This window comes from Rhinopithecus bieti, unplaced genomic scaffold (assembly GCF_001698545.2).
Source record: "Rhinopithecus bieti isolate Rb0 unplaced genomic scaffold, ASM169854v2 scaffold_51345, whole genome shotgun sequence".
Classification (NCBI taxonomy): domain Eukaryota; kingdom Metazoa; phylum Chordata; class Mammalia; order Primates; family Cercopithecidae; genus Rhinopithecus; species Rhinopithecus bieti.
Genome location: NW_016820792.1, coordinates 1299144 through 1314090, shown reverse-complemented (window position 1 = coordinate 1314090; position 14947 = coordinate 1299144). Strand labels below are relative to the sequence as shown.

The 14947-nt window shown below is 46.4% G+C and overlaps 1 protein-coding gene across 1 annotated transcript in view; it reads left to right on the top strand.

The window, feature by feature from the left end:
- The window catches only part of GOLM1 (golgi membrane protein 1), a 48777-nt gene that overhangs the window by 9718 nt on the left and 24112 nt on the right, over positions 1-14947 (top strand). The window contains exons 4-5 of the mRNA XM_017859915.1: positions 3424-3453; positions 8486-8505. Of these exons, the coding sequence (XP_017715404.1) occupies positions 3424-3453; positions 8486-8505 (50 nt within the window). The remainder of the gene's footprint in view (positions 1-3423; positions 3454-8485; positions 8506-14947) is intronic.

Genomic DNA, 14947 nt, shown 5'->3' with positions numbered 1-14947 from the left:
TGCCTCAGCCTCCCAAATAGCTGGGATTACAGACATGTGCCACCATGCCTGGCTAATTTTTGTGTTTTTAGTGGAGACAGGGTTTCACCATCTTGGCCAGGCTGGTCTTGAACTCCTGCCCTCGTGATCTGCCCACCTTAGCCTCCCAAAGTACTGGGATTATAGGCGTCACCCACTGTGCCCGGTGAGAATAATCAGTTTTAACAGCAGCTGGAGTTATGTGAAAGGAGAGATGGGTACTGGCTAAAATAGTTAACAGTTTTTTTTTGTTTTTTTTTCTTTTCTAAAAAGATTGGCTTTAGTTCGGGCACAGTGACTCACGCCTGTAATCCCAGCACTTTGGGAGGCCGAGGCAGGCGGATCACGAGGTCAGGAGCTCGAGACCAGCGTCGCCAACATGGTGAAACCCCTGTCTCTACCAAAAATGCAAAAAAATAGCTGGGCGTGGTGGCGTGCACCTGTAATCCCAGCTACTTGGTAGGCTGAGGCAGGAGAATCGCTTGAACCCGGGAGGTGGAGGTTGTAGTGAGCCGGGACCGCACCACTGCACTCCAGCCTGGGTGACAGAGCAAGACTCTGTCTCAGAAAAAAAAAAAAAAAAAAAGTTGGCTTTGAGCTTTGGAGACTAAAATGGAATTTAGAGAAGGATAGAAGGGCGGCATTTCAGCATGTAGAGTAGTGCAATCACAGTATTAGAAAAGGAATGTGGAGGTGTGACAGGTCCCACCTAAGTTGGGAAGAGTGTTGGGAGATAAAGATGTAAAATGGCATGTGTCATTGCTGACCTCAGCTAACACCCTGCCCATGTGGGAGGCTAGGTGGCCACGTGTGTTCCATTTTAACGACCCCACACCCACAGCCCATTGGGTGAGAGGAGGAACCTCACACAGAAGGAATCCATCCACTGGCCAGAGTATTAACAGGTTAATTAGATTGTGTCTTGTTAATCTGAACCAAATCCTGCAGACTGTGCTCATTGGAGAGTAAATGCTTCAGATGAGTGAGATTCGGTTGAATCTTGGGGACTGAGCTGCCATTTCCATTTCCTTTCTTTTTCACCTTCCTGTCTGTTGCAGCAGTAGGTCTGGTGAAGATGGTTTGACTGCATCACTGCAGTTGTGCAAGTTCATGAGAATTTATATAACTTAGTGGAAGCAGCACGCTTCCTTTTCTGTGTATAAGAAAGGATATTAAGCCTTCTTTTGCAATGATTGCATATGTTAAGTAACTTTCAAAAAAAGTTGGCTTTTCCTTAATTAAAATAATGTTATTATGGGCAAATTTGAAAACAAAAAAGAAAAATTCACCTGTAGTTCTCACCCAGAAATTAGCTACTGAGAACTCTCCACTCCCTTTCTTAAAAAAAAAAAAAAAAAAAATACAGATTACACATAAGCTTTTATCAGTTACTACTTATACTTACGCTTTTATAAATGTAGATATGCCATGAAAATTGTAGAATATAAGTGGGGTTCTTTAAATGATAAAATGTTTAACTGTTTCTGGATTTTGCGTATTGTTAAAAAAAAAAAAAAACCCAGACATTGTTGGCTTATCGTGCGTTACTATCTTAGTTGAGGCAACTACTTTGTAAGTAGACAGTCGGAGGTATGATTCCAGATAAGAGGACTCTGCATACCTGTTTGCAGAAGGGAGATTCTGTAGACTGCCTTGATATGCAGTTGGGACTGGTAACTATGTTTTGAACTAAAACATACATTTGGTTCTGGTGAATTTAGACATACATGTGTTGTTTTTGTTATCTGTTACTGCATATCAGGTTATCCCCAAACCCATGACAAACATGTGTTTTGCTCCCACATCTGCAGTTTGGGAAAGCTCGGTGGGAACGGGTTGTCTGTACTCTGTGCTCCATGTCTGGGGTGCCTTGAAGGCTGAGGTTAGAATGATCCAGAGAGTCCCTTCCTCAGGGGCCTGGCGGTAAGTGCAGCTGTCACCTGAGACCTGGGCAGGGGCAGGGGCCAGGACCAAGACACCTACACTCCCTTTTCCACGTGGCGGCGTGGCTTCTTTTCAGCATAGGGCTGGGTTCTGAGAGTTAGCATCCTCGCTCATAGCGGACGCGACCAGCAGGAGGAAGCTGTGTCATTTTTTTGTATTTGTGTCCTAGGGCTGCGTACAAATTAATACAGACTAGATGACTTAAAACAACAAAAATGTGTCCTTTTACAGTTTTAGGGGCTAGAAACCCGAAATCCAGATGCCAGTAGGGCTATGGGAGGACCCTTCCTCGCCTCTCTGGCTTCTAGCATTTGCTGACACCTTTGACATTCCTCAGCTTGTAGGTACAATTTCGTGCAGTTTCCCCCTCTCATGGCCTGCTTGCTTGCCTCTCAGTCTTTCTTTTCGCCTGTTCTCCTCCTCTTCTAAGAACACCAGTCATGTTGGATAGGGCCCACCTAGAGACCTCATTTTCATTCAAGTACATCTGCGTAGACCTTGTTTCTTTTTTTTAATTAATTAATTAATTAATTAATTAATTTTTGAGACAGAGTCTCACTCTGTTGCCCCAGGCTGGAGTCCAGTGGTGCGATCTTTTTTCAGTGCAACCTCCACCTCCCGGGTTCAAGTGATTCTCCTGCCTCAGCCTCCTAAGTAGTTGGGAGTACAGGCACCCACCAAAACACCCAGCTAATTCTGTTGTATTTTTAGTAGAGATGGAGTTTCGCCATGTTGGCTAGGCTGGTCTTGAACTCCTGACCTCAGGTGATCCACCCGCCTCGGCCTCCCAAAGTGCTGGGATTACAGGCGCGAGCCACCGCGCCCGGCCCACCCGGTTTCTAAATGAGATCATTCCTGGGCTCCCTCACAGGTTCCAGGTGGACACGAATTTCAGGCGTGCGCTGTTCAACCCGCAGCTTTCAGGCGTGCGCTGTTCAACCCACAGCTTTCAGGCGTGCGCTGTTCAACCCGCAGCTTTCAGGCGTGCGCTGTTCAACCCGCAGCCCCTTTTGTTTACCTTGCCTTGGAAGTGGGCGTGGCCACTTCTACGTTCACTAGAAGCAAGTCACTAAGGCTGCCCTGAATTTCAGGGGAATTGGACTCCCCCTTTGGGAGTAGTGTCAATGAATTTGTGGTCATGTTTTTAAACTACCTCATTTGTGTGCATAGAAATAATCTTCACGCAACCACTAGTGAAATGCTGTTTTCTTGTTTTACAGATTCGTACATGTGTACATATAAAACAGGTTTTTAAGGGGCCTAAATAAAAACAGATACTTGGGTTTTAGTTTTTGGCAAAAGTCAGTGGAGATTCACTTGTAAAGGTGTGCATTATTTCCTAAGGAGGGAAGAGTGTTTTAATTCATACTTTTATGTTGTTAACAGAGGCTGATTAATAATTTGGATCTGGGCCAGGCATAGTGGCTGATACCTATAACCCCAGCACTTTGGGAGGCCAAGGCTGGTGGATCACTTGAGGTCAGGAGTTCGGTCAGCGTGGAGAAATGCCGTATCTACTAAAAATACAAAAATTAGCTGGGTGTGGTGGTGCAAGCCTGTAGCCCCAGCTGCTCGTGAGGCTGAGACTTGAACCTGGGAGGCAGAGGTTGCAGTGAACCAAGACCACGCCATGCGCTCCAGCCTGGATAACAGCGAGACTCCATCTAAAAAATCATCATCATCATCATCATAATTTGGGTCTGAAGACTTCAAAAGATCCTGGGTCCCCTCTTGGAGTGGCCACAAAGGCTTGGGGGTGGCATCACCTGCTCTCTGAAATGCTTGGGGAAGAATCTGGGAGACCCTGAATTACTTACTAGCACTTCGTGAAGGGAAAGGCACATCTTCCTGCTAATGTGTTCGTTTTTGCTTGCCAAAAGTTCGAATCAAAAATGGCTTCATTTTCGGCATTTGCGCTTGTAACGTTCTCATTCGGGTGGTTTCTTGCAGCTGCACATCCACTTCGACATTTATGCGTTTTACTTATTTGTTAAAATATGTGCATTAACATTGCAGTAGTGCAAAGATAATGTTTTAGCAACAGTTCCTTTGTCATGAAAATAGAGTTCCTGTATCTTTCCTGAAGAGGAGCAAGTGAGTAAAGAAAGATTGCTGAGTGGAAGAACAGAGGTGTTGGTGACTTGCTTATCGTTTTGTGTCCAGAAGAAGAAAAGCTTAAAGAGGGAGTGGGGAAAGTGCAGGGGGCACTCAGCCTCACTGTTGCCATGCTTGCCTGTGTGACCTGCACCCACGTCCAGGTGGTTTCAGGGAGCTGCCCGCTTTCTCCTCTTGCACGGTAACTTGGGGTACGAGCAGGCTCTGAGGCATTTACAGTGCTTTCCTCTTGTAAAGAGTTGGTTCATGGAATGCGTTCTTGAGTGTCCTCTGGGCCTGAGATGGGGTCGCTTCTCTCAAGTGCAATGGCATTTGTTTATGAGTGACTTTTGCTGGAAGATTTTGCCTCTTCAAAAGGAAATAATTAACAAGTCTGGTCATTGGTCCTGCTTTAGAGTTTCAGAGTGCTTTTGTAGCATGAACATATTTATTTTTTGGAGACAGAATCTCAACTGTGTCAACCAGGCTGGAGTACGGTGGCGTAACCTTGGCTCACTGCAACCTCCGCTTCCCTGGTTCATGTGATTTTCCTGCCTCAGCCTCCCGAGTAGCTGGGATTACAGGCACGCGCCACCACGCCTGGCTAATTTTTGTATTTTTAGTAGAGATGGGGTTTCACCATGTTGGCCAGGCTGGTCTTGAACTTCTGACCTTGTGATTTACCTTCCTCGGCCTCCCAAAGTGCTGGGATTACAGGTGTATGCCACTGCACCCGGCCCGACATGAACGTACTTAATTTCTCACTTAATTTCTTTAGGAGACAGTCATTCTTGTCGCTTGAGACAGAGGGGAAGAGAATGAGAGCCAGAGAGGTCATGGAAGGCTCCCGGGACCTGAGAGTGGCCGGCGTGGGGTTGCTGGGGGCTGCCAGGTCTGCTCGTCACACTGGCCCCACCAGACTCTATTCACCTGTGGCCAGATGCAGTTCTCAGAGGGTTCCAGTGTCTTCTCTCTGGGCCAGCTTTGCTTGTGCACCTGAGAATGTGACGATTGTCTTCTGGAGGGTTGGTTTTCTTGGGGAAACAGAACAGTCTTGTGCAGATAAACGTGATGTCTTTGATTTTTATCACCTTTAATCCCTGTGATTGAGAAATCCAGAGTTCTAGAGCAGCTTTTCTGTTTTTATTCTCACCGATTTTCCGGGTCCAGTTCTGTCAGTCCATTCAGTATTTGTTCTGTTCGGCCCTAGCCTGTGCCCAGTGGTGGGCAGGCTGTGTTCATGTACCATTGAGTGCTGGACAAAGATGAGGAAGTGAGTGTACTGGGGTCAGTGTAGACAGAGAAACCACCCCGCTATTTTAAGCAGGAAGGATTTGATACAGGGAAATAGGTGCCTGTAAGCTGTGGGAAGGGCCTGCATTGAGGTGGGATGGCTCTCAGGCACTATCTCAGCCCACCACAGGAGTGGGCTGCCACTGAAGGAGGCAGTGTGGCAGGTTCTCAGAGGCAAGGGTAGCCTCCCGTTTGTTCTCCTCCTTTCCTTCCTCCCGCCTCCCCTCCCTCCATCCTTTCTCTTCCTTTCTATCCCTCTACCCTTCTCCCTTCCTTTGTCCTTCTTTTCCTCCCTCCATCCTCCTCTTGCCCTCCTCCCCTCCAGACTCTCTCTCCTCTTCCTTCCATCCCTTTCCTCCATCCTCCTCTCTGTCCTCTTTTCTTCCCTCCTCCCCTCCCTCCATTCTCCCTCCTCCCCTCCCTCCATTCTCCCTCCTCCCCTCCCTCCATTCTCCCTCCTCCCCTCCCTCTGTCCTCCTTTCTCTCTCTCTCCTCTCCTTTCTCTCCCTCTCCTCGACATCCTTTCCTCTCTTCTTCCTCCGCTCTCCCTCCTGCCCGTCCTCTCTCCTCCTTCCCCGAAGCACCTGCAGTGTGCCTTGTCCAGGAAATGCTGGGGGAGGGTGTGAGCCAGTCTTGGGTTCAGGCCCCCTCGCCATCAACCCTGTGCTTATCTCTGTAATGGTCACCACACCTCATGAACCTTGTTCTGCCGAGCTGGGCACCCGGGTGATCCCACGACGGGTCCTGCGCCCTCCCAGCGAGGTGCTTTCCCACACCTGCCAAGCTGCGAGGTGGACGGGGTGGGAGGATGTTACCCTCTGTGTAACAACACAGGCATGTGTTGGCAGGAGCTATTCTGGGTGTGTAGCAACAGTGTCTGTATGTACTAGGTGTTTTCCTGGATAGATGGTGTTTTCTGAAGCTTCGTAGAGAGTTACACTTAATCTCCCCATGCCCTTCCATTTAAACTTGGTGACTTGTGCACACACTCCCACAGCTGCAGGTCCAGACTCGCCCTTCGGCCCGTCTGTGTCCCCTGCCCTGGAGTCTCCTCAGCTGCTCTCTGACCAGGATCCTACCATTTACACTGACATTTGACTCTGTGCCATAAACAGCCACTCCTCTCCTGTTGGTATTCTCACACTCAGTTCAACTCACTCACATACATACACTCTTCACACTCTGATCCATGCCCACGTTTTTGGGGTTCCCACTTGAGGTGCCTGTAAGGTACCCCTTTTAAATAAAACTCAGCAGGCTACCCTGCACACGTTCCATTTGGGGAAACAGAGGCACAGAGAAATTAAGTGATGCGTCCAAAGTCAAGGAGCAAATTAGCAGCAGACCCCAAACCAGACGGCACAGTCTCAGGTCTTCATGAAAATCTCTCCCATCCCAGTCTTCCCTGTGCTGCCTTCTCTCTCTGTCACTCGTTTCTCTTTTTCCTCCCTTTATCCTCATTAGTGAGCTTCAGAACCATTTGTCATAGCAGATCATTGTTGATGGAGCTATACTGTGAAAAGAAAATTGCTTAATTTTAGGAGTGAAATTACAAATGAGAAATAGCGCAGCAAAGACTTGCCCTTCTAAAAGTTCCTGAATCTACCTCAAATTTCTCCAGACAACACGTTTATCTCAGCATCTTCTGATTCACCTTTCTTTTCCTCTAAAGCCAGCCTTGAAGATTTTTAAAAATTGTATTGCAGATGTAATTATCCATGTGACAAACTTATGTGTGCCTATCTGTGTGTGTAGGCTGATTGTGGAAAACTGGAAACACGAAAAGGTGGAGTGACCCAGGGAGCCCCCACACATCCAGTGCCAAGCTTTGGGGATTATAACTCACGCTGTTTTAGCCATGAGTATTTTAGCACACATCCTTAAAAGGTGGGATCGTCTCTCTCATAGCCACAATACCATGATCGTACCAAAACATCCAGTTATTCCTTCTTGTCAAGTATTCAGTCAGTCACAACAACATTTCTGTGTTGTGTAACTTCTTAACCCACAAAACATAATCATGTCATCTCTAGAGGCTTGTGGACTGGACTAGTTTCCTCATCACTTTGTGCCCTTTTCCCTATGGGAACATACATCCAGTGACCCACCATTTGGCTCAGTGGTGGCTGTAGGCATGAAGCATTTGGGAGTCACTGCTTGTCTTGTTTGTGTGTGTGTGAGTGTGTAATCGTAGCAGGATGCCATAAATGACTCGTTTGCAAGTCTCTGCCTCCTTCTCCTTCCCTCTCCCTGCTTTCCGCGTCTCCCTCCCCTTCTCTGTCTCCCTCTTTCCCCCGACCTTCTTATTCCTCTGGAACTTGCTGTCCCTAGCTGCAGGTGGCAGTTGAGCACTTAGCATGTCCCAGCTGAGATGTGCTACAAGTGTAAGATATGCTGGAGTACAGAGATTGAGTATGAACAAGCCAAATTTCTCAATAATATTTATGTGGGATACATCTCGCAGTGATAATTGGGATATGTTAGGGTAAACAAAATATTAATTTCATCTGTTTCTTGTTTTTAAAGTTGGGATAAAATTCACATAACATACAATTCATTATTTTAGCCATTTTTTAATGTATCATACATCTCAGTAGTTTGGGTATGTTCACGATGCCATGCAACTCTAACCACTAATTCCAAAACTTTTTTTTTTTTTTTTTTTTTTTTTTGAGATAGAGTCACACTCTCACTTGGGCCGGAGTGCGGTGGCACCATCTTGGCTCACTGCAACTCTGCCTCCTGGGTTCAAGCGATTCTCCTAGCTGGGATTACAGGTGCCACCACGCCCGGCTAATTTTTGTATTTTTAGTAGAGGGGGGTTTCAGTATGTTGGCTAGGCTGGTCTCGAATTCCTGACCTCAAGTGATCGCTCCCCTCGGCCTCCCAAAGTGCTGGGATTACAGGCATGAGCCACCACACCCGGCCAGAACATTTTTTATCACCCCAGAAAGAAATGTGTACCCATTAAGCAATCACTCCCCATTTCACTCTTCCCTCAGCCCCTGGCAACCACTAATCTGTTTTCTGTCTCTAGAGATCTGCCTATTCTGGGCATGTCATGTAGCATAGAATCATGCAGGACATGGCCTTTGTTGTGTGTCTGGCATCTTTCACTTAGTGTAATGTTTCCAAGCCCCATCCGTGTTGTAGCAGGTGTCAGTAATCCTTCTTTCCTATGGCTGAATGCTGGTCCCTTATGTGGATATAGCTGTTTGCTTTATCCGTTCACATGTTGACGGACATTTGGATTGTTACCACTTTTTGGCCTTCATAAATCTGCTGTGAACATTTATGGACAGGTTTTCGAGTGGAGATACGTCTTCATTTCTCTTGGGTGTATACCCACAAATGGGGTTGTTGGGTCGTATGGTAGCTCTGTGCTGAACTTTTGGAGAAACTGACAGACTTTCTCATAGGGATTGCATTTTACATTTTACATTCTTAGCCGCTGTGTATGGGGGTTCTAATTTCTCTCCAGCTTTTCCACGTTCTTGTCAACACTTGTTGTTTTCCTTTTTTATTTTAATTTTATTTTTATGTATTTATTTTTTTTCGAGACAGAGTCTCACTCTGTCCCCCAGGCTGGAAGGCAATGGCTCGATCTTGGCTCACTGCAACTTCTGCCTCCTGGGTTCGAGTGATTCTCCCTACCTCAGCCTCCTGAGTAGCTGGGATTACAAGTGCCCGCCACCACACCCAGCTAATTTTTGTATTTTTAGTAGAGGTGGGGTTTTGCCGTGTTGGCCAGACTGGTCTTGAACTCCTGACCTCAGGTGATCTGCCCACCTCGGACTCTCAAAGTGTTGGGATTACAGGCGTGAGCCACCTTGCCCAGGCTATTTTTTTTTTTGAGATGGAGTCTTGCTCTGTTGCCCAGTCTGGAGTGCAGTGGCATGATTTCAGCTCACTGCAACCTCTGCCTCCTAGGTTCAAATGATTCCCCGCCTCACCCTCCCAAGTAGCTGGGACTACAGGCGCACACCACCATGCCTGGCTAATTTTTGTATTTTTAGTAGAGGCAGAGTTTTGCTGTGTTGGCCAGGTCTGACCTCAAGTGACCCGCCCACCTCGGCCTCCCAGAGTGCTGGGATTACAGGCGTGAGCTACCGCGCCTGGCCCCTCTTTTAAAATTACAGCCATACTGATAGATGTGAAGTGGCATCTTCTCATTTTGATTTGCATTTAACTAGTAACTAATGAGGTTGAGAGTCTTTCATATACATATTGGCCATTTATATGTCTACTTTAGGGAGATATCTATTCAAATCTTTTGCCCAACCTGTTTCTTTTTACTTAATTGAATGTGGCTATTAGAAAATTTTTAATTTCCGGATACGACTGACATTTTATTTCTATTGAATAGCACTGCTTTGGATAGCACCATTTTGAAATTGGTAAGAGGTAAAAAGATTCCAATGAATACTTGATATTCTTCCCTTCATTCTTATGTCATTCCTAGGTCACTAACTTTTTCATTATAAGGCAGTAACAGGAGTAACTCTGAAACAATAACAGGAATTTCAGTACAAAGAAGTTTTCCAGGCATCTGATTGCAGGGGGTTGACTTGGATTAGATAAAGGTCCTTTTTAAGAAACCCTGAAAGTTAAGGTGGACCCATGCCCTCAAAGCAGGTTGGTTATTTTAATGAGCCGAACAAATACAGTAGTTAAAAGTCACCTTCTACTTTTTACAATGTGATCAGCATCCTGCTTCCAAGTGAGCTTTTCAAATATTAGTATTTTAAAAATTAGTCATTACATCTTATTGAGCTTTCAGAATGTGATACTTTATTATAGATTTGTTGCCTTGAAAACTTATTATGAGGCCGGGCGCGGTGGCTCACGCCTGTAATCCCACCACTTTGGGAGGCCGAGGCGAGCAGATCATGAGGTCAGGAGATGGAGACCATCCTGGCTAACACCGTGAAACCCCGTCTCTACTAAAAATGCAAAAAAATTATCCAGGCGTGGTGCACGCCTGTAGTCCCAGCTACTCAGGAGGCTGAGGCAGGAGAATGGCGTGAACCCGGGAGGCAGAGCTTGCAGTGAGCCGAGATCGCGCCACTGCACTCCAGCCTGGGCAACAGAGGGAGACTCCGTCTGAAAAAAAAAAAAGAAAAGAAAACTTATTATGAAATATTGAGCTTATTTTCTAGGAATCTAATACAGAAAAGTTTGATGAAAATATACATGTTTCCCAGGATGGAATGGTCGTATTAAATTTGTACATGGGTGATTCACCCAGATTCTTTGAGGTTTACTTTCCAGTTAATTACTGGTGGCACTTATTGCCTCCTTGTCTATGACTGTGTTTTCAGGGAACAGCTCGTGAACACCAGTAAGTACAGCTACCCCTAAAATCCCTCTGCACCAATATGTGAAAAACAACCCGGCTGTTTAGAGTAGAATATACAATTCATTTAAGAACTATTTTGTTGAATTATGGTCCGGCACCGTGGCTCACTCCTATAATCCCAGTGCTGCAGGAGGCTGAGGCAGGAGGATCACTTGAGGACAGGAGCTGGGGGCTGCATTGAGCTGTGATAGCGCTACTGCACTGCAGCCTGGGCAGCAGAGTGAGACTGTCTCAAATTTTTTTGGCCGGGCGTGGTGGCTCACTCCTATAATCCCAGCACTTTGGGAGGCTGAGGTGGGTGGATCACAAGGTCAGGAGATGGAGACCATCCTGGCCAACATGGTGAAACCTTGTCTGTACTAAAATACAAAAAATTAACCCGACGTGGTGGCGCACGCCTGTAGTCCCAACTACTTGGGAGGCTGAGGCAGGGGAATAGCTTGAACCCAGGAGGCAGAGGTTGCTTTGAGCCGAGATCATGCCACTGCACTCCAGCCTGGGCGACAGAGCGAGACTTCGTCACAAAAAATATATATATATATATTAAATCAAAAATAAATAAAAATGATTTTGTTGAACTCAGAGTTTTTTTTTCTTCTTTATAATATGTTGAATCCCAAAAGAAGCTAAGAAGCATTTTCATAGTTTCCCTGAAAATGATTCAACAAAATTTCTATAAATATAAAATTGTATGTAAAAGATCTTGATGGCATTTTATGATCTTTCTTTTATTTTCCCAAGTGGAGGCTGTATTTTTCCATGCATAAGTAAGTAGATGGGGAAGATAAAATATATATTTTTTGGAAGAATAAAGTCACTTGGAGACAGAAATATCTTCAGATATTTCAAATTGCAGCAGTATCTGAACCCTCAGATAGTTGCAAGCACTAATGTGATTTTGGTGGGGAGGGGAGCTAAGGGAAATGGATGGAAAATCATGCATCAAATTGCCATAATTTTTATAGAAATTATTTACCCGGGAGTTATGGAAGATATTATTTACCCAGGAGATCAACTCTGGGGGTAAACACTGTATAATTATTTAAGTGTTTTTTTTTTTTTTTTTTTTTTTTTTACTGTTCGGTTTTCACTGATTTGCAGAGGAAACATGGTTTTCATACCAATGCAAGGTGGAAATTTAAGTGTACAGATCAGTGATGTGAAGGATATTCACGTTGTTGTGCGACAGATCTCTAGAAATTAATTCGGTAACACGGCCTTGATGCTCACTAAACGCCAATTTCCCTCCCCCCTCTCCTGTCCCTGGACAGCCACCTTTCTATTTTGTTTCTGTGATTTTGATGACTTTAGGTACTTCATATGAATAGAATCATACAGCATTTGTCCTTCTATGACTGGCTTATGTTTTCACTTAGTGTAATGTTGTCTGCATTCATCCATGTTGTAGTATGTGTCGGTATTTCCTTCTTTGTAAAGGTGGCATAATATTTCATTGTATGTGTATGCCGCATTGTGCTTAAAATTCATTCATCTGTGACCCTTTGGGTTGCATTCGCCTCTTGGTAATTGTGAGTGATGTTGCAGCTAACATGAGAGTGCAGATGTCTCTTGGGGATCCTGCTTTAAATGCTTCTGGGTTCATACCCACAAGTGGGTTGTTGGATCATATGGTAATCTTTTCTCTTTTCATGCAGAGCGAGCTTTTTCCAAGAGTAGCAGGTGCTGCGTGAATCTGATTCCTACTGTGTGGGTCCTCCTTTCATTTCCTATTCTCTCTCCCCTCAAAACCCCTGAAGTATAGCATACCTATACACACCCATTCGGATTATCTTTCCCTGAGGGGTGACTTTACAGGTATTATCACCATAACGTCTCTGCTGTTGCCCCAGGAAATGTTCCGTGTCCTCAGAGCTCCCAAACACCAGATTTGTTTGATGCGATTTCACTTGTGGGCATGCATCCCTATGTTCACAAACACCTTACTCCAAAAGGCTGTTGTTTGCCTAAGCCTTGTTTCTGTCCAGGCCTGAGAAAACAAAGTTCCCAGAGGAGGAAGAGGTGCTGTGCTTGTCATCGTCCACCACTAAGCAGGAATGGGACACAAATGTGTCTCCACGTTATGGGCAGCATGTCAAGTAGTGGAGTATTTGCAAACTTTGTTGATGATGACACTAAGAAATGTTCGCGATGTGGCCCAGCACACATATATGCTGTATGTGTTTGTCTGTAAGATGGCATTTACCTGTGCAGTGCACTCTGATACTTAATATTCTGTTCCCCGCTTTTTTCAGGCTTTTGTTTGTTTTTAGCATTAGCTGCAGCCCACTACGTTGGTGTCCTGCTTGGGTTTGTAGCAATTTGGCAAGTAGCTGTGAAGAACTTGCTTTCTGGAGCATGTCTGTTGGAGCTGGAGTTTGGCTTTGCCTCTTAGTAGGCGGGTGACTGTGAGCCATTTAAGCAGCCTGGGCCTCAGTTTCCCTTTTCCAAAAACGGGATAGTATACTACTACCTCACATAACTGTCAAGAAGAATAAATGAGGCTGGACGCAGTGGCTCACGCCTGTAATCCCAGCACTTTGGGACGCCAAGGCGGCCGAATCACTTGAGGTCAGAAGTTCAAGACCAGCCTGGCCAACATGGTGACCCCATCTCTACTCCCAGCTACTTGGGAGACTGAGGCAGGAGAATTGCTTGAACCCGGGAGGTGGAGGCTGCAGTGAGCCGGAGATTGCGCCATTGCTCCCCAGCCTGGCGACACAGCAAAACTCTGTCTCAAAAAAAAAAAAAAAAAAAAAAGTAAGTGAGCAAGTAGATGTGGAGGGCTTAGAAGAGCTTCTGGCATTAAGTGACTTGTCACGGCATATTGGCCAGTTGTTACACTGACCTTGACACTCACTCTTCCTCCTTTGCACTTTGTTGTTGTCATCTGGATTCTGTGTGGCTTCTGCCCTCCTCTGCTGTTGACTTTCCCAGCATGGTGAGACTGTGTGTGAAACCCTCCAGTGCCTAAGCTTATAGACTCTGTGGACAGGAGGAGGCCAGAAGTTCAAGTGCATCGAGAAGTCTTGTTAGTGGAGTGGCCACTGCATTCCCTTTTCTGTTTTAGCCAACGTGGAATTCGGAGTTTGAGCTCTGAACGAGGGAGACCTGGGCTGGTGTGGGGTGGAGTGGAGTGGTGCGGTGCGGAGCTGTGCAGTGTGAGCTGGTGTGGTGTGGAGTGGTGTGGAGCTGTGCATGTGAGCTGGTGTGGAGTGGAGCGGTGCAGAGCTGTGCAGTGTGAGAGCTGGTGTGGAGTGGAGTGGTGCGGAGCTGTGCAGTGTGAGCTGGTGTGGGGTGGAGTGGTGTGGAGCTGTGCATGTGAGCTGGTGTGGAGTGGAGCGGTGCGGAGCTGTGCAGTGTGAGAGCTGGTGTGGAGTGGAGTGGTGCTGTGGATGTGAGCTGGTGTAGAGTGGTGCGGAGCTGTGCAGTGTGTGAGCTGGTGTGGGGTGGAGTGGTGCAGAGTTGTGCATTGTAAGCTGGTGTGGTGTAGAGTGCTTTGGTGTAGAGTGGTGTGGTGTGGCGTGGTTTGGTTTGGTGTGGTATGGTATATGATGTGTGGTGTAGAGCAGTGTGTGGTGTATGGTGTTGTGTGGAGCAGTATGTGATGTGTATGGTTTGGTGTGTTTGGAGTAGTGTGTGTGGAGTGGAGCAGTCTGATGTGGTATGTGGTGTGTTGTGTGGGGTGTGGTGTGTGGTGTGGTTTGGTGTGGAATGGTGTGGCGTGTTGTGTGGAGTGGTGTGGCATGGTGTGTGTGTGGAGTGTTGTGGAGTGTGGTGTGTGTATGTGGAGTGGTGTGTGGTGGTTTGGTGTGGTGTGTGTGGTGTGTGGTCTGTTGTGGTTTTGTGTGGAGTGTTGGGCATGGTGTGTGTGGTTTGGTGTGGAGTGGCGTGGTGTAGTGTTGTGTGGAGCAGTGTATGGTGTGGTATGTGATGTGTGTGTTGTGTGGTGTGATGTGGTTTGGTGTGGAGTGGTGTGTGTGGTGTGTGTGGTTTGGTGTGTGTGATGTGGAGTGGTATGTGCTGTGGTCTTGTGTGTGGTATGGAGTCATGTGGTGTGGAGTGTGTGTGGTGTGTGGGTGGTGTGTGTCGTGGTGTGGTTTGAAGTGAAGTGGTGTGGCTAGGTGTGGAGTGGTGTGTGTGGTGTGGAGTTGTGGCATGGTGTGGTTTGGTGTGGAGTGGTGTGTGGTGTGGTCTGGTGGTGTGATGTGTGGAGTCGTGTGTGTGTGTGGTGTGTGTGGT